This window comes from Juglans regia, chromosome 11 (assembly GCF_001411555.2).
Source record: "Juglans regia cultivar Chandler chromosome 11, Walnut 2.0, whole genome shotgun sequence".
Lineage (NCBI taxonomy): Eukaryota > Viridiplantae > Streptophyta > Magnoliopsida > Fagales > Juglandaceae > Juglans > Juglans regia.
The window spans coordinates 33,472,988-33,498,397 of NC_049911.1; the positions used below are offsets into that span (position 1 = coordinate 33,472,988).

General features: G+C 34.8%; 3 protein-coding genes across 4 annotated transcripts; 1 reads left to right on the top strand and 2 right to left on the bottom strand.

Annotated features, from left to right (window-relative positions):
- Positions 1-1,103: 1,103 nt before the first annotated feature.
- LOC109021767 (60S ribosomal protein L7-2) lies at positions 1,104-4,478 on the bottom strand. The gene is made up of 7 exons (XM_035682985.1): positions 4,222-4,478; positions 3,410-3,599; positions 3,214-3,311; positions 3,076-3,133; positions 1,848-1,927; positions 1,645-1,747; positions 1,104-1,571 (listed from the first exon to the last, which is right to left on the bottom strand). Exons 2-7 carry the CDS (start codon positions 3,593-3,595, stop codon positions 1,356-1,358), a joined length of 741 nt encoding a protein of 246 aa, XP_035538878.1. The 5' UTR covers positions 3,596-3,599; positions 4,222-4,478; the 3' UTR covers positions 1,104-1,355.
- Positions 4,479-10,517: 6,039 nt separating this feature from the next.
- LOC109019974 (60S ribosomal protein L7-2-like) lies at positions 10,518-13,738 on the bottom strand. Of its 2 annotated transcripts, none has more exons than XM_019002358.2 (7): positions 13,615-13,738; positions 12,803-12,992; positions 12,607-12,704; positions 12,469-12,526; positions 11,247-11,326; positions 11,044-11,146; positions 10,518-10,970 (listed from the first exon to the last, which is right to left on the bottom strand). In XM_019002358.2, the coding sequence occupies exons 2-7, from the start codon at positions 12,986-12,988 to the stop codon at positions 10,755-10,757; spliced, it is 741 nt and encodes a 246-aa protein (XP_018857903.1). In that variant the 5' UTR covers positions 12,989-12,992; positions 13,615-13,738; the 3' UTR covers positions 10,518-10,754. The 2 variants fall into 2 exon arrangements, with proteins under 2 accessions (XP_018857903.1, XP_018857904.1); XM_019002359.2 differs by having other exon boundaries at positions 10,520-10,970; positions 13,462-13,667.
- A 2,018-nt stretch (positions 13,739-15,756) lies between these two features.
- On the top strand, positions 15,757-22,126 carry LOC109010802 (nucleolar and coiled-body phosphoprotein 1-like). Its single transcript, XM_035682986.1, has 9 exons — positions 15,757-15,773; positions 15,960-16,261; positions 16,774-16,838; positions 17,367-17,407; positions 17,592-18,274; positions 18,353-18,430; positions 21,271-21,360; positions 21,445-21,506; positions 21,774-22,126. Exons 2-9 carry the CDS (start codon positions 16,115-16,117, stop codon positions 21,877-21,879), a joined length of 1,272 nt encoding a protein of 423 aa, XP_035538879.1. The 5' UTR covers positions 15,757-15,773; positions 15,960-16,114; the 3' UTR covers positions 21,880-22,126.
- Positions 22,127-25,410: the final 3,284 nt, after the last annotated feature.

Below are 25,410 nucleotides of genomic sequence, written 5' to 3' on the forward strand. Positions count from 1 at the left end.
ATCTTCCAAATCTCTCTATAAATATCTCTATTCCTTATGTTATTTGAAAAAAACCATAAACCTCTATAAGTGCAACAACCGAACCCAAAATACCCAATCTAATACCATGCACGTCCCAAATTCATCACGCAAATAACCGACTGTCTTATTCCTCTCACATTCCTCACGTTTTCTCTCTTCTTCGAGTTCACGTGATCAATTTCATGCCGAAAATATTTGATTAACGCTGCGAGATAAGTAATTTGATCATAAATTATCATTAACATACGTTAACTAGTTATATATATTATTATTAAAACCAGTTCTTTAAAAGCCAATGTTTATGTACCACGCATGTCATAATATTTGCAAGCACGTCATTCATCATGTTTTATTCCGCATATTATAGTTATGGATGTATTATGCATCTCACGTTATATAAGACACATAAGCTTTTATAAGATCAAGTATAAGATAAACTCTTAACACTTAATCAAATAGTCATTCAGATGCATAGTACTAATGCGATTTATGGTGGACGTACAAGCTACAAATCTAAGCGTGGTCCACCATAGTATCTATAATACTATTAATAGCTCCCCTTAAGGCCGAGGGACGTAGAGCAGGTGCACAACTTTACACATAGAGTTAAATGTATAGGACAATATAATAAATAAGATAGGCCATATAAACCAATATAAATCATGCATGTCATAGCATGTGTATGACCAGTCATGATTTTAAGTTTTTGGCATGAAATATTTTATAAAAAAAATCTAATATTAAGTATGTTTACGTTACGATGAGTTTCTTATCGAGTCATCGATTCATTTTAGTTTTATGTTTTTAAAACACCCCAAGTTAGAATATTTATGAAAGTATAACCACAAGACAACTTAATTCAAGAAGACATAACGGTAGCCTAGATCATTTATACAAATATTCCATAGAAATTTTAAATTTCTGTATTATAAAGAATCTTTGTATCCTTTAGAATCAAAGAAAATATTTTGCAGTCAATTTTCAATTTCAATAGTACACTCCAACTCTCCAGATTTTTAAAAAAATTACTTTATTATTAACTGTGGGGAGCTGGGAATGGGTGCCAAAATCACTGCTAAATATATGCAAACCAAATATATATAGAGGAAACCAATGTAAATTATTAATAGAAATTAAACCCCGAATACCATGCATGTCAAAACTAACAAACTGTAATGTAACTTTGCGAACACAATCCTGTCTGGTTGGCTAAAGATAGGGAACTTAAGTCTGATAAATTCGTTGAACAAAAAACATGGCAGCAAGAAACTCAATTTTGTTATAAGTAGGTAGAACCTCAAAATTTGGAGAGGATAATCTGCTGCTGCATGGACCTAATTCATCCTCCGGATGAGCTCATTGATGTAATCTTCACGGTTTCCGGCATCACCTCCTTCAACATAATGATTTCTCTTCTTCTTCAAACCACCCAAGGGTGCCTTAAGCTTGAATGGCCATAGGAAATTGTTTGCCTCCTTGAAGTGGGGTCCAACCGTCATAATCTCATGGATAAGATCTTCCGTGCAAATGATTCCTTGCTTACCCAAAGCCTGTTATTGTGAGTAAGGTGTAAACATGGTGTAACATACATATTTATTTCCTCCAATCATAATGGCTACAAACCTGTTCAACGATGGAATTATCAGTCAAAGCAATTCTCTGCTTGTTGAGTTTTCCATATCCCCTTTTGTAAATCAATTCTTTGACACTCTTCAAATTCGGATACCTGAAATCATATCCTTCTATTAACAAGACATTTGAGTATTATAAGATGGGCACTGATGTCCTACAAACAAAAACAAAAGGTTAGGAATACAAATGCATACCCGTAGGTCACATAAGGCTCAACTCTGTGCAGCATATTCATCGTTGCCTTGTTTACTTTCAGAAAGACACCATTGAATATCTACAACCATAAAAGGTCTGTGTAATTCAATATGACTAATTTTTATTTGTTTAAAACAACAAATATTAGAGAAGGGACAACAAAAAGGAGAGAGGAGATTCCAACCAATATGAAAAGTGAATATAAAAATGCCAAAAAGCCATCAAAGGCAAACTCCTAATACATGCATCCTCAAATGTGGATAGCATTGCTTAACATCCCAAAAAAGATCATAATGCATTGCACCAAAACACTAAGGCCCTGTTTGGATAGTAAAAGTGTTTCATCTCATTTCATCATTACAACTTTTCCAAATTCACACAAAATATAATAAACAATTCAATTTTTTCAAATCTCAAAACAATAATAATATTTTATTCAAATTTTATCTAAAACTATCTTATCTCATCTCACTATCCAAACCACACCTAACTATGGAGTTTAAAGACCGAAAAACAATATTGGTCTACACTCCCCATTTAGCCTAGGCTCAAAGCACAAAATCTGATTCTTGCCATCCTATTTAAAAGCTTAACATAATAAGGGGCTAATTATTGTGAAGCCTAGGGGTGGAAAATCGTATTAATGGATTGTGTTCATGTCGTGCCAAATTATGTATATTATACGATGAATCAACTCGAACAAAACCCGTTAAGCTTAACAGGTCAAATTTTCAAACCCTAGCACAACCCATTAAAATAACGGGTTGACATGACATGTTTTGACCCGTTATGAATTAATTAAAAATATATTGACACAACACGTTTCGAACCATCAATCCGTTTATGAAAATGGGTTGAATTGACCCAAATAATCTATTTGATCTGATTAACATAATTTCACATCAAAGTTAAAAATGATATAAATGTAATTTTGAGTAAAAAATTTAATGGGTCTAAATTGGCTAGGCAGGTTGACCCATTAGTGACCCGTTAATAAATCGCGTATTAACGAATCAACTAGCTTTGACCCAAAATCATTAACATTAAACTTAAACCCGCTGATTTCATGCCGTGCTGGTGCTGGGTTAATAGGTCGTGTCACATATTGCCACCCCTGGGGGCTATAGCAATGCTACATAATTACTCTTTTAAATACATTCCATATACTGAAATTTCTGACAGAACAAAAAAAAAACAACCTAGTAATAATTTGAATTGCAGTGTTACCTGTCTCAAACGCAGAAGCTGCAAAATCTTCCTGGTCTTTGGGTGCATCGCATTGATACTGAGGTTTCACAATTTACAATAATTAGAATCAACATTCTGGTATCAACAACAAGAATTGCAGGACTGTAGATGACATACCCACGGATCCTGATAATGAACAAGAGCTTAGCTTGTGGGTCAACATAAAACCCTCCCTTAAGTTTTGCCTCACGCTTCAATCGAATAAGCTCTTTTTGCTGATGAAAAATATTTGTAGAACCATTTCAGCAAAACATAACACCACAACAGACATATTGAATGACCTATCAAGCACTTATGATTACTATGTCTTCACCTGCTCATCATACTCCTTTGCATAGAGTTTAGCTCTGCAAAAAATCAGCTTACGACTTTCAACTCTTTTTTTCTTTGCAGCTTCGAGCTCCTGCTTCTTTGCCAGAGCCCATTCCTCATTCCTTTTCTGCTTCTTCAATACCGACTCCGGAACCACCGGTCCTCCCTTGACTTCCTCTTCACCCATCTTTCTGTAGCCAAAAAGAGACCACACCAATTTGTGATGAGCTAAAACACTCGAGAGCTTTAACTTCATAACAAGCTACAATGCTAGTACAAAAATATTTACCACAACCCCGTTTGTTTTGAGAGAAAATTCTCACACAAACCACAAGTTTCCATTCCTAAGCACAATCCAGAAAACAGAGAGACAAGCATCTCCGGGAAATATTCTCAATGAATTACCTTCCAAAGAAACTAACATGCATTGCTTTCTATTAAACAGCACAAACCCTTCAAGGGTCTGTCATTTCTCTCATAAACAACAAACTAAGATCCCCGAGGACCGTGACTTCATTTCACATTAAGGACCAGTTTGGGTGCTCAGATAACTAGACACATATTTTCTTTATATATAACCAGATATGAATTTTGTTAGATCAAAGCATCCATCTGAATGAAAAGAAAATAACTCGCATGTAGCAATGACAGTACACAAACCCTTAAGAGTAATTTTGTATAACCAACTGAAAGCCCATTTCTAGCTTTCAAAAACAGATTTTATTCGGAAAGCAGGAGGAGCGATTCCAAAATTCAAACAGCACTATCGCAATAAAAGAAACGCAGGAGACGTGAGAGTGGAATGAGAGTTACTTTTGGATCGCCGCCGCTTGAGGTCTTTGGGAGTGCTGGTAGGTTTCGCCGCTCAGAGAAGCTTGACCGAGCGAGAGAGGCAGCTTGACATAAGATTGAGAATTAGGGTTTTTGGAGGTCGCTTGAGATAGTTGATCCTATCGACGGTCCAAGTCGGCTACGATTCTATAATAAATCCAAACCGTTGGCTTGCAGCAAATGAGGAGTTTGGCCTAGCTTAATTTTCGATACACAAAATCATCTCATTTCATCATTATAATTTTCATAAATTTCTAGATAAAATATAATAAACAATTCAACTTTTTAAAATTTTAAAATAAAAATTATATTAATAATATTTTATTCTAATAATATTTTATTCAACTTTCAACAAAACATCTCATCTGAATTGTATAACCAAACGTTTTCGCCATATTTTTAGAGAATCTAATATGGTGGCTGATTTTTTAGCTAAGTAGGGGAAGCAAGGGGTCAATTCAAATTTTGGTGACAATATTTCCATTCAAGGCCCTATTCAGATAATTATTCATATGGACAAACTTGACATCCCTTATCTTAGACATTAATGATTTATTAGTTTCAGGGGGTGTTTTGTTGGATTTTTTTCTAGGAATTTTTTTATACCTGAGTGTTTTATCATTATGTTCTCAGGGGTTATGTTTCATGGTATTTCTCTGTCATAAATAAGGATTTTGTTAATAAAATTGAGAAAATGTCACTATTGTACATGTAACATCAGCTCTTAAAAAAAAAAAAAAAAAACTGCTTAACCAAACCGTTGGTTAATTGTGGTTAGGGGGCTATTTGGGAAACATGTACTCCGTTACAAAATTATTATATTAAGTCAATATATTTATTGTGTTAAATCGTTGACATGTAATATTTTTTCTAAGCAAACAAATTATCATTCAGATGAAAAGCGAGATACTTGAAGAGGGGGTGAGATTTCCCAATAAATACCCCATTACAACAACCATGACATTAAAGTGAAGAAACAAAAAAATCGGGTGTTAGAACTAAATATTTGGTTTCACCCATGCCCTACAAAAATGGTACCATCTTAAATGGCGATTTTTTATAGTTAGCATAGTTATGAGAACTGTGGAGCAACCGCTAAAGGCGATAAAAGTTAAAAGTGCATTGTGGTTTGTTATTTTTAGATGTTTATTGGAGAGATCCATATTTATTTCCTCAAAATCATCGATTAGGGAAAATGAAAAATATAGTATAAAGACTGGCATTGGATGGACTGGATTGCGGCGGGCCAACTTTCTTCATGCGCACTTGTGATGCACACGTGGAGACCATGCGTTAGTGAATTCGAGATGAGGTGGGGCAAATCTAAATTATCTCGAAAAAGACAATTTAATAGTGCGATGCGTGTAGCCTACATACTCATCAGGGTGTGGAGCGCGCCACATGGGAAACAAGTTGTGCATGAAGGCCATGCGCGGAACTAGTTGCGCATGAGGGCTAGGAGTTGAGAATTTATATTTATATTAATACATTAATAATCATTTATTTAATTATTAAATTTAAAAAAATTAAATATATTAACGGTCGAATCAACAAAAATGAAAAGCATACTATCATTTTTCTAATTGGTATTTTTTCTTTTTAAAAATAAGGGAAGTTTTGCTTGCGATATTTTGAAAATAAACCAAGACAAATTTTCTACCCATTTTTTATACTTAATTGTGTAATTTGTTTTTCAAATATCTTTTAAGTTTTTTTTAAATATTTTTAAAAATAAAAAAATTATTAAATTATTAAAAAATATTTCTTTAACATTAAGTAATAAAAATTAAAAAAAAAAAAACTCTGTACAAAGTGTCGCGGATGTACCATTTCTCTTTATTGCAATGCTATTAAAAGAAAATAAACAAATATAAATTAACTAAAAATACCATTTTTTTATGGCTAAATTACCTTCGTTGATTATTGAAGGAGAGAGAGAGATTGAAAAAACAATATTAATGGAGTGATTTGATGGGTAACCTTGAATAAAATTCAAGATTCCAGATCATGGGGCCTAGGCTGTTGTATCATGGCCCCCATTAACCTCCCTCGCTGAACACCTTTACCAGATTCCCAACACCTATGCCCAGTCGGAAAATGATGTCCCGATTAAAGGTTCCAAAGGATTTATTTATTTATTTAATAATTAAAGAAATATTTTTTTTAATAATATTGTAATTTTTTTAAATATTGAAGGAATTAAAAAAATACATAAAAAAAAAATGCACTGATCGAGATAATTCTTCAAAAATTCTCGATAGATATAGTGATACCCAACTTGCCCAATCTCATATCTTTCTATTCTCGTTCCCAACTAATATTCAATCATTTGGTTCAAAGGAAATAAGGGAATATCTGAATTTAAGTAAATTGGGGATGTCTTTGGGCCAGTCTGCATAGGCATACTACGATTCTGTTAATAAGGAGATCTCCCACGTTCACATCCTTGAAGGTGTCTCACCCTCTTTTATAAAGGAGATTCATAAAAACCATATATTTCAAACAGACCATGCCTACACATTCGGATAGAGAGAGTACTTCCAAACTCTATTCTTTTTGGTAATCCCCACAATTGTTCTAGAAAAGAGGAGAAAGTTGGGATCGACACAGCGATCCTAATCCCATAGTATTTTGGAGCCAATAATAAGGAGAATATAATAATATCTTGTATGTGAAAATCTCTCTATTTTTTTTAATCTCGTTTCGTTTTTTTAGGTAGTCTTTCTATTACGATCTTACATCGACTAAGTATGAGATTGGTTGATACTTTATAAGCCCCTAGAAATTCTTCTCTTGTAAATTAATTTTTAAGGTTAAGTTCTACCTAGTGAATTCATAATAAATGGTATCAGAGTCACCCAATGTCTAAGACTATATTGCGACGGTTGTAATCGTGTGGCAACGGAGGTGATGTCGGCATAGCAGTGTTCATTTGGGGTCAGAAAAGACATAGCATACAGTTTGCCCATGTGAGCACTAGGACCGCTGTGGATGTCAATTACAGAGTATGGTGGTTGTTAAGATCTCACATCGACTAAATATGAAATTGATTGATAGTTTACAAGCTTCTAAATACCATTTTCTTACAAGTCAATTTTTAAAAATGCGTTTTATCTAATGGGTTCTTAACACTTTTTAAAAAATTCTAAATGCCAAAGTCCTACATGTTTATTGTAAAGCTCCAATGCAATGTACCACATGCTTTTACACCTAATGGTAATTCATTATTTACACTGCAATCACATGCTTTTCACACCTAACAATGCTTCCATCATTCATAGCACTGCCGCCGGCAATGCGCAATGATTCCAAAGATGGATCTTTCTAGCCATTTCAGGAGGTGTTCTGTTTCGTTCGGGAACGGACCCAATCGGATTCGCGTTAGGCCGTGTTCTCTATCCAAATACGAGATAAATTGGATCTAAATTAGTTCTGTTCAATCCAGAAAGTTCTTATCCCCTCATCTTCTTGATTACGTGTTCACGAAATATTGCTGAAAGGAAGTGTTAAACTATACTTAAGATGTTGATATCTGAGCTGTTTCAGGTGCGGTTTGGATAATAAAATAAGGTGAAATAGTTTTAGGTAAAAATTAAAAATTAATTACAATATTTTTTATTATTTTAAACTTTAAAAAAATAAAATTATTTTTTATATTTTTTATAAAAATTTTAAAATATTATAATAATAAAATAAAATAAGATAGTGACGAAAAACTTTCCTATCGAAACGAGTTTCAATGTGTTTGAGAAGTTCATGATGTTGCCTTTATTGAGGTGATGTCATTTCGTTTCAAATATTTGGCCTGAAACGATTTTCTTTTCTCACTCTTTTATTTTTTATTATTTGGAAAATGTTTTCTATTTTAATCAAATAATAAACTCCCGAAGTTGCATGATGATTTCTGGTAGTTCAAGAACCTTTTATATTCGTGAGTGGACCATAATGTTTGGCCACAAATTCGGTTGGGGACATATTTTCCTCTAGAAGAGAGTAAAAAAGGTTGGGGATCCCAGACATCTTTTCCCTTTTTTCATACTCCGACTGAGTTGCGTAGTTTCATTCTTGTCTATGAGAAGAATAAACGGGATTCAGCGTCGCAAAAGTTTAGATGAAGTAATATAAATGGATGATATTATAAACTTGAACACCACACATGATGGTAAAAACATGCGCATGTCCACTCTTTGATAGAAACAATGGTGTCTTGCTCTCATTTTCATGTCCGAGTCTAATACATTCAATTAAACAAGGGGTGTAATCACTCCGTCCTATAATTTTAAAATTAAAATATTGATAATTTTTAGTAAACTTAAATTATATTTAATGGGTCATATTAAATAAGGTTAGAGCATTGACATTGTCTTCATCAAAATTATCTCTAAAGTTTGATGAAAAGTACATAATTTCTATAAATCCAAAACTTTCCTAACCATAACTCCACATTGAATTAGTCATTGAATTCATTAAAATAATTATATAATATTATTTTTTTAATAAAAATATTTTTATTTTTTTTCATATTTTACAATTACACTAATCATATGTTGATTAATAATTTAATTTGATTCTTACATTATTATTACAAGACGGTTGGAGATTAAACGTGAATAATAAAGACCTTTGGAGATTAAAAGTGAATAAAAAATAGATTTGATGAACTAATAGTAGACCTTCAAATTTGAAGAAACCTATAGATTTAATGTAGCTCAAAGTTTCACATTTATCCATTTGACTAATCCAATACCGCCCTATTTTGATGAAATTCATCAAATTTTACATTTGGCTAGACTTTTGATGAAGTCAATGCTAATGCTCTTACAAGTGATAAATTATTGAAATTGATTAGAAGTTTTAATTAACCTTAATAACTAGATTAAATCTTATTTATTATTTATTGAACGAGTTATACTCATTTTAGAATATTTAAAGATCAGTTATTAAAAATTTATTTCAATTTAAAATCACTAATTAAAGTCCCTTATGGGCCTACACAATCTTACTTACTGACAATCCTACATTGAATTAACTACTAGATCATATTTTTAAATTCAAACTCTAATTTTAGATGATCACGACTGAGTGTTCAATAGATTAGTGTCCTTACATGTATTAACTAAGTCCAACTCAAACTCGTCAGCATCATCTTCCAAATCTCTCTATAAATATCTCTCTTCAATGTGTTATTTGAAAAAAAACTATAAACCTCCATAAGTGCAACAACCGAACCCAAAATACCCAGTCTAATACCGTGCATGTCCCAAATTCATCACGCAAATAGCTGACTGTCTTATTCCTCTCACATCCCTCACGTTCTCTCTTCTTCGAGTTCACGTGATCGATTTCATGCCGAAAATATTTGATTAACGCTATGAGGTAAGTAATTTGATCATAAATTATCATTAACATATGTTAACTAGTTATAGATATTATTATTAAAACCAGTTTTTTAGAAGCCAATATTTATGTATCACGCATGTCATAACATTTGTAAGCACGTCATTCATCATGTTTTATTCCGCATATTATAGTTATGCATGTATTATGCATCTCACGTTGCATAAGACACATAAGCTTTCATAAGATCAAGTATAAGATAAACTCTTAACAATTAATCAAATAGTCATTCAGATACATGGTACCAATATAATTTATGGTGGACGTACAAGCCATGGATCTAAGCGTAATCCACTATAGTATCTATAATACTATTAGTAGCTCCCCTTGAGGCCGATAGATGTGGAGCAAGTGCATAACTTTGCACATATAGTTAAGTGTATAGGCCAGTATAATAAATAAGATAAGTCATATAAGCCAATATAAATCATGCATGTTATAGCATGCGTATGACCAATCATGATTTTAAGTTTTTGACATGAAATATTTTATAAAAAAATCTAATACTAAGTATGTTTACATTACAATGAATTTCTTACTGAGTCATCGATTTATTTTAGTTTTATATTTTTAAAACATCCCAAATTAGAATATTTATAAAAGTAGAACTACAAGACAGAAATTGATTCAAGAAGACATAACGGAAGCCTAGATCATGTATACAAATATTCCATAGAAATTTTAAATTTCTGTATTTTTAATAAATAATTACTGTATTATAAAGAATCTTTGTATCCTTTAGAATTAAAGAAAATATTTTTCAGTCAATTTCAGTAGCAGCACTCCAACTCTCTAGATTTTTAAAAAAATTACTTTATTATTAACTGTGGAGAGTTGGGAATGGGTGCCAAAATCACTGCTAAAAATATGCAAACCAAATATATATAGAGGAAACCAATGTAAATTATTAATAGAAATTAAACCCCGAATACCATGCATGTCAAAACTAACAAACTGTAATGTAACTTTGCGGACACAATCCTGTCTGGTTGGCTAAAGATAGGGAACTTAAGTCTGATAAATTCGTTGAACAAAAAACATGGCAGCAAGAAACTCAATTTTTTTATAAGTAGGTAGAACCTCAAAATTTTGAGAGGATAGTATCCTGCTGCATGGACCTAATTCATCCTCCGGATGAGCTCATTGATGTAATCTTCACGGTTTCCGGCATCACCTCCTTCAACATAGTGATTTCTCTTCTTCTTCAAACCACCCAGGGGTGCCTTAAGCTTGAATGGCCATAGGAAATTGTTTGCCTCCTTGAAGTGGGGTCCAACCGTCATAATCTCATGGATAAGATCTTCCGTGCAAATGATTCCTTGCTTACCCAAAGCCTGTTATTGCGAGTAAGGTGTAAACATGGTGTAACAAACATATTTATTTCCTCCAATCATAATGGCCACAAACCTGGTCAACGATGGAATTATCAGTCAAAGCAATTCTCTGCTTGTTGAGTTTTCCATATCCCCTTTTGTAAATCAATTCTTTGACACTCTTCAAATTCGGATACCTGAAATCATATCCTTCTATTAACAAGACATTTGAGTATTATAAGATGGGCACTGATGTCCTACAAACAAAAACAAAAGGGAAGGAATACAACTGGATACCCGTAGGTCACATAAGGCTCAACTCTGTGCAGCATATTCATCGTTGCCTTGTTTACTTTCAGAAAGACACCATTGAATATCTACAACCATAAAAGGTCTGTGTAATTCGATATGACTAATTTTTATTTGTTTAAAACAACAAATATCAAAGAAGGGACAACAAAAAGGAGGGAGGAAATTCCATCCAATATGAAAAGTGAATATAAAAATGCCAAAAAGCCATCAACGTCATACTCCTAATACATGCATCCTCAAATGTGGATAGCATTGCTTAACATCCCAAAAAAGATCATAATGCATTGCACCAAAACACTAAGGCCCTGTTTGAATAGTAAAAGTGTTTCATCTCATTTCATCATTACAACTTTTCTAAATTCACACAAAATATAATAAACAATTCAACTTTTTAAAATCTCAAAACAATAATAATTGTTTATTCAAATATTATCTAAAACTATCTTATCTTATCTCACTATCCAAATCACACCTAACTATGGAGTTTAAAGACCGAAAAACAATATTGGTCTACACTCCCCATTTAGCCTAGGTCCCTCAAAGCACAAAATCTGATTCTTGCCATCCTATTTAAAAGCTTAACATAATAAGGGGCTAATTATTGTGAAGCCTAGGGGTGGAAAATCGTATTAATGGGTTGTGTTCGTGTCGTGCCAAATTATGTATATTTTACGATGAGTCAACCCGAACACAACCCGTTAAGCTTAACAGGTCAAATTTTCAAACCCTAACACAGCCCATTAAAATAATGGTTTGACACAACATGTTTTGATCCGTTATGAATTAATTAAAAATATATCGACACGACACATTTCAACCCGTCAATCCGTTTATGAAAATGGGTTGAATTGACCCAAATAATCTATTTGATCTTATTAACATAATTTCACATCAAAGTTAAAAATGATATAAATGTAATTTTGAGTAAAAAATTTAATGGGTCTAAATTGGCTAAGCAGGTTCACCCATTAGTGACCCGTTAATGAATCGCGTATTAACGAATCAACTAGCTTTGACCTGAAATCGTTAACATTAAACTTAAATCCGCTAATTTCGTGCTGGGTTAACGAGTCGTGTCGCGTATTGCCACACCTGGAGGCTATAGCAATGCTACATAATTACTCTTTTAAATACATTCCATATACTGAAATTTCTGACAGAACAAAAAAAAAAAAAAACCTAATAATAATTTGAATTGCAGTGTTACCTGTCTCAAACGCAGAAGCTGCAAAATCTTCCTGGTCTTTGGGTGCATCGCATTGATCCTGAGGTTTCACAATTTACAATAATTAGAATCAACATTCTGGTATCAACAACAAGAATTGCAGGACTGTAGATGACATACCCACGGATCCTGATAATGAACAAGAGCTTAGCTTGTGGGTCAACATAAAACCCTCCCTTAAGTTTTGCCTCACGCTTCAATCGAATAAGCTCTTTTTGCTGATGAAAAATATTTGTAGAACCATTTCAGCAAAACATAACACCACAACAGACATATTGAATGACCTATCAAGCACTTATGATTACTGTGTCTTCACCTGCTCATCATACTCCTTTGCATAGAGTTTAGCTCTGCAAAAAATCAGCTTACGGCTTTCAACTCTTTTTTTCTTCGCAGCTTCGAGCTCCTGCTTCTTTGCCAGAGCCCATTCCTCATTCCTTTTCTGCTTCTTCAATACCGACTCCGGAACCACCGGTCCTCCCTTGACTTCCTCTTCACCCATCTTTCTGTAGCCAAAAAGAGACCGCACCAATTTGTGATGAGCTAAAACACTCGAGAGCTTTAACTTCATAACAAGCTACAATGCTAGTACAAAAATATTTACCACAACCCTGTTTGTTTTGAGAGAAAATTCTCCCACAAACCACAAGTTTCCATTCCTAAGCACAATCCAGAAAACAGAGAGACAAGCATCTCCGGGAAATATTCTCAATGAATTACCTTCCAAAGAAACTAACATGCATTGCTTTCTATTAACCAGCACAAACCCTTCAAGGGTCTGTCATTTCTCTCATAAACAACAAACTAAGATCCCCGAGGGCCGTGACTTCATTTCACATAAAGGACCAGTTTGGGTGCTCAGATAACTAAACACATATTTTCTTTATATATAACCAGATATGATTTTCGTAAGATCAAAGCATCCATCTGAATGAAAAGAAAAGAACTCGCATGTAGCAATGATAGTACACAAACCCTTAAGAGTAATTTTGTATAACCAACTGAAAGCCCACTTCTAGCTTTCAAAAACAGATTTTATTCGGAAAGCAGGAGGAGCGATTCCAAAATTCAAACAGCACTATCGCAATAAAAGAAACGCAGGAGACGTGGGAGTGGAATGAGAGTTACTTTTGGATCGCCGCCACTTGAGGTCTTTGGGAGTGCTGGAAGGTTTCGCCGCTCAGAGAAGCTTGACCGAGCTAGAGAGGCAGCTTGATATAGGATTGAGAATTAGGGTTTTTGGAGGTCGCTTGAGATAGTTGATCCTATCGACGGTCCAAGTCGGCTGCGATTCTATAATAAATCCAAGCCGTTGGCTTGCAGCAAATGACGAGTTTGGCCTAGCTTAATTTTTTATATACAAAATAATCTCATTTTATCATTGTGACTTTTATAAATTTCTACATAAAATATAATAAACAATTCAATTTTTTAAAATTTTAAAATAAAAATTATATTAACAATACTTTATTCTAATAATATTTTATTCAACTTTTAACAAAACATCTTATCTGAACTGCATAACCAAACGTTTTCGCCATATTTTTAAAAAAGCTATTATGGTGGTTGATTTTTTAGCTAAGTAGGGGAAGCAAGGGTCAATTCAAATTTTGGTGACGATACTTCCATTAAAGGCCCTATTCTGGAAATTATTTGTATGGACAAACTTGTCATTCCTTATCTTAGATATTGATGATTTATTGGTTTCAGGGGGTGTTTTGTTGGATTTTTTCTAGGAATTTTTTGATACATGAGGGTTTTATCATTATGTTCTCAGGGATTATGTTTTATGATATTTCTCCGCCACAAATAAGAGTTTTGTTAATAAAATTGAGAATAGGTTACTATTAGACATGTGACCTCAGCTCTTTAAAAAAAAAAAAAAAACTGCTTAACCAAACCGTTGGTTAATTTGTGGTTAGGGGGCTGTTTGGGAAACATGTACTCCGATACAAAATTATTATATTAAGTCAATATATTTATTGGGTTAAATCGTTGACATGCAATTTTTTTTTTTCTAAACAAACAAATTATCATTCAGATGAAAAACTAGATACTTGAGGAGGGGGTGAGATTCCCAATAAATACCCCATTACAACAACTACAACATTAAAATGAAGAAAAAAAAAATTTCAAGTGTTAGAATCAAATACTTGGTTTCACCCATGCCTTACAAAAAGGGTACCATCTTAAAAGACGATTTTTTACAATTAGCATAGTCATGAGAATTGTGGAACAACCGCTAAAGGTGATGGAAGTAAAAAGTGCACTGCGGTTTGTTATCTTAAGATGTTTATTGGAGAGATCCATATTTATTTCCTCGAGATCATTGGGCATGGAAAACGAAAAATATAATAGGAAGACTGGCATTAGATAGACTGGATTGCGGCGGGCCAACTTTCTTGATGCGCACTTGTGGTGGTGCATGGAGACCACACATCAATGAATTTGAGATGAGGTGGGGCAAATCTAAATTATCTTGAAGAAGAAAATTTACTAGTGCAATGCGTGTAGCCGACATACTCATTAGGGTGTGGAGCGTGCCACATGGGAAACAAGTTATGCATGAAGGCCATGAGCGGAACAAGTTGCGCACGAGGGCCAGGAGTTGAGAATTTTGTTGCGATTTCGCTTTGTCCCGACAGATAGGCGGTTTAAGAGTTGAGTGTCAACATGCCGAAGTGCGGTAGATCTGACCAAAACCGAACTAATGAAAAATGAGAGGAAAAAAAATTACTACCATGAAAGCATATACACAAAACAGTACTGAAAAATAAACAAATAGGAGAGTGGGAGGGCAGAAACACTCCAGAAAGATTGAATTTTTCTAGAGAGAATGATAAGCTTCTATTTCTAAAAACCAGCCTGATTGGTATGTGTGAAATATGGTTGCCTTGAAGTTCGATTGTTGGTATGTGTGAAATATAGAACGAAGTCGTGAATTATAATTTAGATAAAAAAAGAAAAGAAAAGAAAAGAATGTACTACCTCAATTTACCATATGATACACGACATTTTAGTATTTTTACTGTAATTCGTGAATTTGACACAAACTCTACGTGCAAAATTATTAATAATAATTTCGAGTGAAAAATCTATTTTCATTTGATTTTTCTATTTAGTATATGCATATAAGAGTTTAGAGATTAGCAAAAGAATTGCATTTTTACTGTCATTTAACATGGAATGTTCAAGATGGATTAAAGAATGACATATCTGACTATATGTTTTTTCAGAGATGGTTAATGCATATATTTTCCTCAATTAAATTTCTGAGGCTGCGGACAGTCCTTTCTGATAAAAATTTTAAATATAAGCCTCATATCTGTATATTTATTTAAAAATTGTTATTTTATTTTTTTATTTATATAATAAAAATGATTCTAAATATATTTATAAGTAAAATAAAGTAAAAAATAAAAAAATATATTTTTAAATAAATGTGTAAAATATAAGACTTGTAAATAACACAGCTATTTTTCGGAAAAGGAACTGTGGCGACTGGCGAGTTCAATCGCTCGCGTGCCCAAGGCCAAAACCCTAGTAAGTCACAACCCAGACGTGGACCCTACCCTTTATATTGCCCTTGCTGCTGCCTCGCCTGCTTCTGCTTGCGAACCCAAACACCATGACGAAGCCCAGCTCCGACAAGGCCGCCTCCGGTTCCTTAACTGTGGACCAGACGGCCTTTCTTCACGAGGCCGTGGCTCAGTTCTTGGACCGCAATGGGTTCTCCAAGACGCTCAAGAAGTTTCGATCCGAAGCTAAAGTCGAGGTATGTGGATATAAGGTTCTGTTTGTTTGCCAGTAAAGCGGAGGGGAGAATAGATGATGCCATATGCCCTACTCATGTTATTTTAATTCTTAATGGAGAGTTCAAATTCAAGGTTTTCTTAATTGCAATAGAAAAAGCTCCTGTTTTGTAGCGGTGAGTTCATTGGGGTGGAAAAATGGAGGAAAGTTTGTGAAAACCTTAAACTATATATTACTGCTATATGAAGTAAGCTTCGCTTACTATCCGTCTTATCAAGTAAAATCATTGTTAACATTCTCGACTTAATTATGCAAGTCACACGAATTTCTTTCTTGATAGGCCTGCGCTCCGTATTACTAAGTGAGCAAACATCATGATATTGTAGTCAGTGAAATTGTGTTTCCATATGATTTATATCCTCTATTCTCTACTGATGGTGTCGCATTAAAAAGTTGTTCATTCTTTTACAGCATATCTATGTGGTTCAAATTCAAACCCACATGTCAATATATTGGTCTTTTTTATTGCTGCAGAAAGATTGTTTGAAGGGCTCGACTTTGGATTTGGAAGAGATGTACTATAAGTATTTGGAGACGTGGTATGATAAGAAATTTTCCGTTCTTATGTGTTTTGTTATGATGCACAGACACACAAATTAGTCTATTATGGTATTTTCATTTCTAACGGCTCCAGCATACTATCTTTGAAGCCTTTTAATAATGAATCATCCATCTGGAGTTTGCAGCAAGATTATTGTTTTGCTGTTCCTTTCAGCCAAATATCCCTTGGCCTGTTGATTATTCCAAGTTCTCTTTACATTTCATTAATTCACCTTTAAGTAGATATAGCCTGGGTGCGGAATTGCAGTGCATTAAAAAGTTTTGAAAAGCCTTAAAAAGCCACCACATCTCTCACTATCATATCAATAACAATCTCCTGAATGGGATCTGATGAACAGAATGACCCTTCCACCTGCTAGCTGCCAATCTGCCTTTTGCATCTTGTATTTGACACAAACGCATTCATGCCCATATATATGTATTTTGCATGTTATGCTATTTTTTGCCGTAGAACATTGGATTCAAGTTTCTATGCTCATGTTATTTGAGCTTTCTTTTTTATGTAGGAGTCATCCCAACACTAAAGTCAAGAACCAGAATGAGCAACGTATGATGAAATTTCTTTCATGCATTGCTTTCTGAAATTTAATGATTTCAGAGGCAGTTATTGCTTTCCTCCTCTCCCTCTTCCTCTCTTTCTCTCTCCCTCCCACACTGACACACTTTGGTGGCAGGATTGACTTCATTGTATATTCTTGATAATCTAATATTCTAGTTCTGTTAAATTTCAGATACGAAGAACAATGACGTCGGTCAAAGAGATGGAGAAGGGGACTCCACTGTGGCCGTGGAAACAGGGAGCAAGAAAAATAAGAAAAATAGCGAGAGTGATAAATGGAATGTTGTCAGTCAATTCGGAGCCACTGTTGAACTACTTGATTCTAAAAACTCCAAGGAGCAAATAACAAATGGTGCAACTCCAGAATCAAATGTAAAAGACTCTGAATTGCATATGGAGGAACATGATAAGAAAAACAAGGAGAAAAAGAAAAAGAAAACAACTGAAGAAAAATCTAAAGAAATGGTAGCTTCAGAAGGCCAAAGTGTTGGTGGTTCTGACACGGGGAAGAGGTCAAAGGATAAGAAGAAAAAGAAAGATAAGCCTATTTATGATATACCTGATGATGCTAAGCAATGCAACTTGGATGATAAGCTAGGGGAAGTTTCTGCAAGGTTTAAGGATGTGGAGTGTTCAAGAGATCCTCAAATCAAGAATCATGGCTCCACATTGGAAGAGAGTACAACACCAGATGTGGATGCAGCTAACAACAAGAAGAAAAGTTCCAAAAAAAGAAAACGATTGGCTTCCGATGAAAGTAATTTTCAGCTTGTTGACAAAGAAACATCTGAAGAACTGAAATGTATGAAGGCAGAAGGTTTGGAAGAATCCAAGAGAAGTGAGCAGCAAGCCAAGGTGAATGCCAAGGTGAAAGTGTTTTAAGGTAGTTCAAAAGATTTTTGAAAGCCCTCTAACAAACAGATTAATGGGCAGGCAAATGGAAATCTTGAGGAAAGTGGAGAGAAACCTGCCTTTCAGAAAAGCAAGAAGCAACGTAATGGTTCGGTGGAGGTATGGTTCTAACTACTCCTAATCAATATTACCACATGAGTAAAAAGGTCACAAGTAAACCACCTTCAAAATTAAAAGACATATCCTTCAATTAATAAAATGCCTCCCCAGGTTTAATCTGTTCCCAGAATACTATCTCACTACATATCCTTTCTCTAGGAACTATCATGAGCATAATATGTGGCTTTATCTGGTAAGCATGAGACTATTTAAAGTGTCAAATTTTCATCATTTGCAATATGCATATGCACAGTTATAAGGACACCTCATTTTATCTGTTTTGCAAAGTGGAATTGTTACTCTAAGTTCGACTCAATATGTTACCAACCATCCCCTTCGTCAACAAAAGCATTTTGTTAAATATCTACCATAACACATGAGAGAATCATTTATCTAGAAGGAGAAAAAGTACAAGAAAAACATGAAGCCCTTTTAAAGTCTAAAAGGTGTTTGTTGATATTGCTAAACTTTGGATGCAATGTGCTCCTTACATCACACATATTAGTAAAATGTATTTCATGTGTAATGATCCTAAATATTGAAATTAGTTAATCAGTTTTGATTTATGTTTCTGCTTATCTGAACTTTGCAGAAATCAGATTTTAGGTTTTTACGAAAATATAGCTGCAACGAATGTGCAAAAACAACAAACCAAGAACCTTTTCCGTATCACAAAATTTAGTTAGCAAAAAAATTTGTAAAACTAGTTGCTCTATGTACAGGTGGCCCGGTTCTTTAATTTGTTGAACATCTCCCTATTTGTAATAGTAAACATCGTTTACCTAGTTTTAGAAAGGCGGTAGGTTGACTTTGATTAAAAGCACTCTTTCAAACTTACCCACTTATTTTCTATCTTTGTTCCTGCTTCCCACAAAGGTGGCTAACACATTGAGAAGCTACAAAGGGATTTCTTATGGAGTGGATTGGGGGATGAGTTCAAATTCCACCTGGTTAATTGGACAATAGTTTGTGTCCCAATTTTTGGGAGAGGGTTGGGGAATCGCCACTTGATGAAATTCAATTAAGCTCTTTTGGGTAAGTGGTTGTGGAGGTACCAAAATGAAAGGGAGGCCTTATGGAAGTCTGTTATAGACTCACAGTTTGGGGAAGCTTGGGGAGGATGGTGCTCGAATGAGGTACGAGGCACTCATGGAGTGGGTTTGTGAAAAAACATTAGGAGCCTTTGGGGTACCTTCCAAGGACATGAACATTTTATTATAGGTGATGGTTCGCGTGTCCGTTTTTGGTTTGATATATGGTGTGGTAACCTTTGTCTACGAGATACCTTCACTGCCATCTTTGTACTTGCTAGAGTAAAGGAGGCATCGATTACCAAACTTCTGGTCTTTTCAAATGGCACCCCTCAATGGAATATTGACTTCATTATTGTAGCTCATGATTGGGAGTTGGAGTCTATTACGGAGTTCTTTGCGACATTATATTCCGCAAGTATTCCAAGGGGCACCAGAGACAAGATGCTTTGGAATCATTCTAAAAAAGGTATTTTCTCTGTCAGTTCTTTTTATCAAAAGCTCACGAACTCCGAATTGTCTATGTTCCCGTGGAAGAGCATTTGGAAGATGAAAGCTACCTCAAAAGTAGCTTTCTTTGTATGGACAACATCTTTGGACAAGATTCTCACTACATATAATTTGAGGAAATGATGTGTTATTTTCCTAGATTGGTGTTGTATGTGTAAGAAGTATGGAGAGTCAGTTGTTCATATGTTTTTACACTGCGAGGTGGCCAAGGTTATATGGGATGATTTTTTCTCAAGAGTCGGATTGTCTTGGGTTATACCTTGTAGATTGGTGGATTTCCTCACAAGCTGGAGAGGACTATACGGCGATTCTCAGGTAGCGGCAATTTGGAGATTGGTGCCAATATGCTTGTGTTGGTGTATTTGGAGGGAGAGAAATGCTCGATATTTCGATGATCAAGAGAGAACAATGAATGAGCTTAAAATTTTCTTTTTTAAGTCATTATTCTTATGGGCGGGGGCTATAATTTCTAATGGACTTAGTGTCCATGATCTTCTTCTTTCTATTGTAACCTCTAGCTAGGCGTTTTTCATGTATATTTCCTATGTACCTGGGCTTTGCCTATTTCTATGAATACAATATCTTTGATTACCTATAAAAAAAAATTGAAGGCTTGAAGATATATGCTTTCATGGGATTCATGAGGGCATGAGCTTGGGGTGAGACGACGTGAGTTGATCTACCTGTTTCTGGAATTCATACTGAGGACGTGCAAGGAATTGAGACGGGGAGTGGTGACCCCCATAAGCTTGAGCCCCCTTCACAGCTACGCCTATACTCGACGATGGCTCCATACAGTATCAAAAGCCCGAGGGCCTTCGTTTCACGCACTATAGCTTGGTTTCTGGAAGATGGTTGGAGGCATTGCTGCAAGTTTTAGGGAAGTTTGAGACTTATTCACTTATTTAGAAAAGGGACTTATTTGCTGCAAGTTGGGAGCATATTTTGTAGGATGCTGTGATGATGACAGTTTTTTTTTTTTTTTGTAGCACAGATTCCCACTATGGGTTGTTTGGTTTCTAGTTCTCTTATATTTAAGTTGTTATTCAATCAATTATAATAAAAAAAGTTGTTATTCAATCAACACACTGGTTTTGGGCTTGATGGTTGTTACTATTTCCTTTCCTCTCTTTTCCTGTTTCATTCCCCCCCTCCCCTTTCATGATTGAGGTTGTTGCTCCTGCTGCTTGGATTGGTGATATGGTTTGCTGTGGTTCGTTTGTCTTTTATATTGAGTGTGATGATGAGGATGCTTGTAGATTCCCTTGATATTCATATTGATGGTTTATTTTTTTGCAGCCAAAGACAGTTAATGCATTTCAGCGGGTAAAAGCTGATGAGGTGGTATTCACTGATGACAGGCTTAAAGATAATTCATACTGGGCAAAGGTGTGATAAACTGGTACTTTTATTGTCTGTTCCCTTGTTTATATGTATTATATATGGACCATGTTGATTGTCAATTCTCTGCAGGATGGTGCAGAAAGTGGCTATGGTGCAAAAGCACAAGAAATTCTTGGGCAAGTTAGGGGACGGTATGTTTGCTTTATTTGCTTCTATATATAAATGTTTGTTCCCCCTCTTAGATAGGTGTTACCTCTTGTATACCATCTTGTGTACTTTGGGCTATGCCTATTCTATTAATACAATCGTTTACTTGAAGATGCTTTTTTTCTGTGTGATCAGTGATGTTTTTCGTTGAGGGATTCAGGCTTCAAGAGTGTGATTGCAAATGAGCATCAGCATTAGAATGTTTTTCGTTGTATAGAGAAGCAGCCTAACTCTCTCTCTCTCTCTCACAGGGATTTTCGGCATGAAAAGACCAAGAAGAAGCGTGGGACTTATAGAGGAGGGCTGATTGATTTGCATTCACACTCGGTTAAGTTCAATTATTCGGATGATGAATGACCAGAGAATTTCTTTGCGAGACAAGTCCTTGTTTTTGGCCCTCATTGCTTTTGAGCACATAAATGGGAGCACTATTTTTTTCTAAGAACTATAGTAATTTTATGTCGCTGTGTTCTCCTGCCTTACTGCTCCATATTCAAACAAATGTTGAGTTAATTCAGGACACGAACATCTTTATTTAAAACAATTTTGGAACTTTGTATCATCCACCCACTTTAGTGCTTTTTATCTTTTCATCTTTTCTGCACATGAGCTTTGAACTCCCACAATTATAGAGGTTTTATTTTTATTTCTTGGTAAACAGTTGCCTACAACTGTCTCCTGTCATTGCTCAGTGGATTTTGGAGTAAATTTTCTTGGCTGGGAAGAAAGGAGACAAGGTTGGGAATCTAGATTCTATGCTGATTAAGAAAAGGTCATCATCAGATGCTGATTGTGGTGGCGAATAATTGCAATTAGCCACAGGGTTGGCACGATGTTTATATGCCCAGTTGGCATATTTTTTTTATTGAACATTATTTGAAGGTGGAATTGTGTATAGATTTTCCCTTTTCCTGAAGGTCGGACAACAGCATGACCGAAGTGGTGATGGTGTCTTTGCATCTTACTCTGTCGAGGTTGATTACTTTATATGGGGACCCCAGATTGAATTTGTTATGAAAACAAGACCAATTCTTCCAGGCTCGTTCATGATTTTCAATCTAAAAGATTATGGGTCAGACTTGAAATTCCAAAGCCACTTAACTTGGTAGGTGACAGACAAATTTCTCAAAGAAAAACGATAATGTGATTGGCATGTTCCGAAATCTGGAACATCAAGGGGCAATGAAACTGCCATAGTATCAATGTATTGATTCGAACCCCAAGCATTAGGAGTACAACTGCAATGATTATGATATGGGTCGTGCTATTGTGCCGCTCATTTGTTACTGCTGAGCAATAGCGCTAGTTCATTTTTTTTTTTTTAAATGTTAGAAAAAACATATAAATTTATTAGTGGTAATTTTTTAAAACATTTAAATAAAATAAATACACTAGCGTGGGGGAAAACTAGCATTATTCTTGTGATATTCACTTGCAATATTATGTAGTGGAGAGAGTAATACACCAAAATTATCTTGCAATATTTATTGTCACTAGTCATGTAATTTTTTTAAATAGCATTAAATACTGCATAACTTATTTTATATCATGTCTTGTTGGATTTATTCTATCATTTTATCATCGAGACGATTCATGCACCCATCTTTCTTTTTGTCGCACCTTGAGAAAAGGACTGATCGATCGACTTTCTTGCCACATGGTTTGAAAACCTGAGCCGCACTCGCCGAAAGCAAAATAAATAAAGGTGAAAAGAGGGTGGAAAGAAAGGCAAACCCACCCACCGAAAGATGGATGAATTATGACATGATAATGTACACCTTTAGGACTATATTACCAGCAAATAAATCAGATAGAACTTCAAGCCATAGGATTGATGGCTATATCTTCTTGAGCCCTCATTTCCTTTTTCAGATTTTGTAAATTTTTCCAATATTACAACGACTCAGATATCACAAAAAAAATGGTGTCTTTAGATCTTTCAAGTCCAGTTTCAGGAAGATTAGTCAACGCGTGGAAGTGCCATATTTCAGGTGACAAACAAGAAATCAATGATCATGACTTGTCCAAGTGCCATCTCTCCAGTAACAATCTTGAGATTTCATGCCAACCTCGCAAAGGTAGAAGAGAAACATCTTTTGCATTTGACACGGTATCTGTCACTAGAGGTTGCAAAATGGGGGCTGACATACTGGAGAACAAGGGAAGGGATGTGCCTTCCGACATTACCAGCACTAAGAATGCCGGCCACTGAGAATGTCCGGTTCCTGCAGTTGCTCTGCCAAGTGAAATGGGGGGATCATGTAACGTTCATGTTGCTGATATTATTAAGATCGCATGAGCCACTTAATGTAGTATGCAAGTAATTAAGAGTACTTTTGGAATTAGTTATTTTGTGTTTCCATGTGTGGAAAGATTTCTCAAAATTATGATAATTACCACTGGAGCTAGTTAAAGTTGATGGCAAGTACGTAATTTAGTCTACGTTTACAGGCCAATTGTACCAACATCAGCCAGCATCTTGCAATCTTGCTCTCCGGCATGTGAACTTTTTTACTTTAGCCAGGACCTCCATGCTCTTTCAACTAATAAGATTGGAGATCCTCAGTAATCGCTTCAACTCGATCGGTCTTCTACAACGTACATGCAAGTCCTGTTGTGCCAATTTCTGATGACCTCAAACATGAGTACTACTTCTGACGTTTCTTCCAAGTTCCAAGCTGTTAATAATAGTTTAAGATAAAAGAGAAATGATTTGTGCAAATTTTAAATAGATAAATCTCATGTAAGTCTTTGTAAAAAAATAGATCTCATTTTAAAAAATGGTAAAAAAAAAAAAAAAAAAACTATAATTTATTAGTGAAACCTACTTTTTTATTAAAAGCTTGCACGCGATTTGTTTATTTAAAACTTGTACCTAGCATTATTTGTAAATCAAAAAACTAAACATGCCTATGTCTACCTCAATTATTAAAGCTGCACATAATTGGCAATTGGCATGGTAGGCCTTTATCTACTTTCTTTATGAAATCAAGCTGTTATGATCTTGATGGTCAACAGTTTAATCAAATTAGTATTCAACAGTTTTAGGACTTTTGGATCAATGGTTGAGTCTTTAACAATTGGTATCAGAACAAAGACCACGTTACCAATTCAAGTCACGGAGGAGGTGACCTATAGGCTAGATTAAAATGTCTTGATACTATATATGAGCATGATGTTAAGTTATTGAATACTGATAAATGAGTGAAGTCGTCTAAAGGGAAAGGGTTACCACCCACTTTGTATTGATATAGTGGGCCGTCGTGGTTGTCGAATTCAAAAGCGTGATGAAATGTAATAATCCTGAGGGTTAAAGGTTTAACTAAATTAGTATCTAACAATTTTATAACTTTTGGATCAATAGAACAAAGGCATTTATCTTCAAGTTTGACAGCATCAAAATCACTGCAGAACCCAGAAAACCAGCATCCCAGTTGGTCAGTATATATGAAGAAGAAATTAATTCAGTAGCCGCGGCAACAGTAGCGACAAAGCTGGCCTTAAAAAGTAAGAAAATGTGGTTGTACGTCTGAGGGATGGAGTTTTGCAGAGAGCATTATCGAATTATCGGCCATAATTCCAGTAAGGGAGTGTTTGCAATTGAATATCAAGAAAGATAGAACAATACCGATATCATTGGCAGACGCAGAACTACGTTCAGTCGTCTAGCCCCCTCTGCCCTCCCAAAAATAAAAAATAAAAAACTAATAATTATTATTCAATCTCAAATAAAATTTGGTAAAAAGTATATTGATTTTATAAAATTTGAAAACTTCTTGACATCTTTTAAAATATGAAAGATCCTCTTCGATCTAAAACTCTTGAATCTTCTTAAAAGTATGAAAAAAAAAAACAGTTTCTATATTTCTTGAAGTCCATAAATCTTTC

Coding starts and splice junctions, on each gene's coding strand:
- LOC109021767 (XM_035682985.1), bottom strand. CDS start 3,595: ATGGGTGAAGAGGAAGTCAAGGGAGGACCGGTGGTTCCGGAGTCGGTA. Junction 3,312..3,409: donor CAAAGGAGTATGATGAGCAG/GTGAAGACATAG, acceptor ATTTTTCATCAG/CAAAAAGAGCTTATTCGATT. Junction 1,748..1,847: donor GAGCCTTATGTGACCTACGG/GTATGCATTTGT, acceptor ATATGATTTCAG/GTATCCGAATTTGAAGAGTG.
- LOC109019974 (XM_019002358.2), bottom strand. CDS start 12,988: ATGGGTGAAGAGGAAGTCAAGGGAGGACCGGTGGTTCCGGAGTCGGTA. Junction 12,705..12,802: donor CAAAGGAGTATGATGAGCAG/GTGAAGACACAG, acceptor ATTTTTCATCAG/CAAAAAGAGCTTATTCGATT. Junction 11,327..12,468: donor AGCTTCTGCGTTTGAGACAG/GTAACACTGCAA, acceptor TTATGGTTGTAG/ATATTCAATGGTGTCTTTCT.
- LOC109010802 (XM_035682986.1), top strand. CDS start 16,115: ATGACGAAGCCCAGCTCCGACAAGGCCGCCTCCGGTTCCTTAACTGTG. Junction 18,275..18,352: donor GAAGTGAGCAGCAAGCCAAG/GTGAATGCCAAG, acceptor ATTAATGGGCAG/GCAAATGGAAATCTTGAGGA. Junction 21,361..21,444: donor ATAATTCATACTGGGCAAAG/GTGTGATAAACT, acceptor AATTCTCTGCAG/GATGGTGCAGAAAGTGGCTA.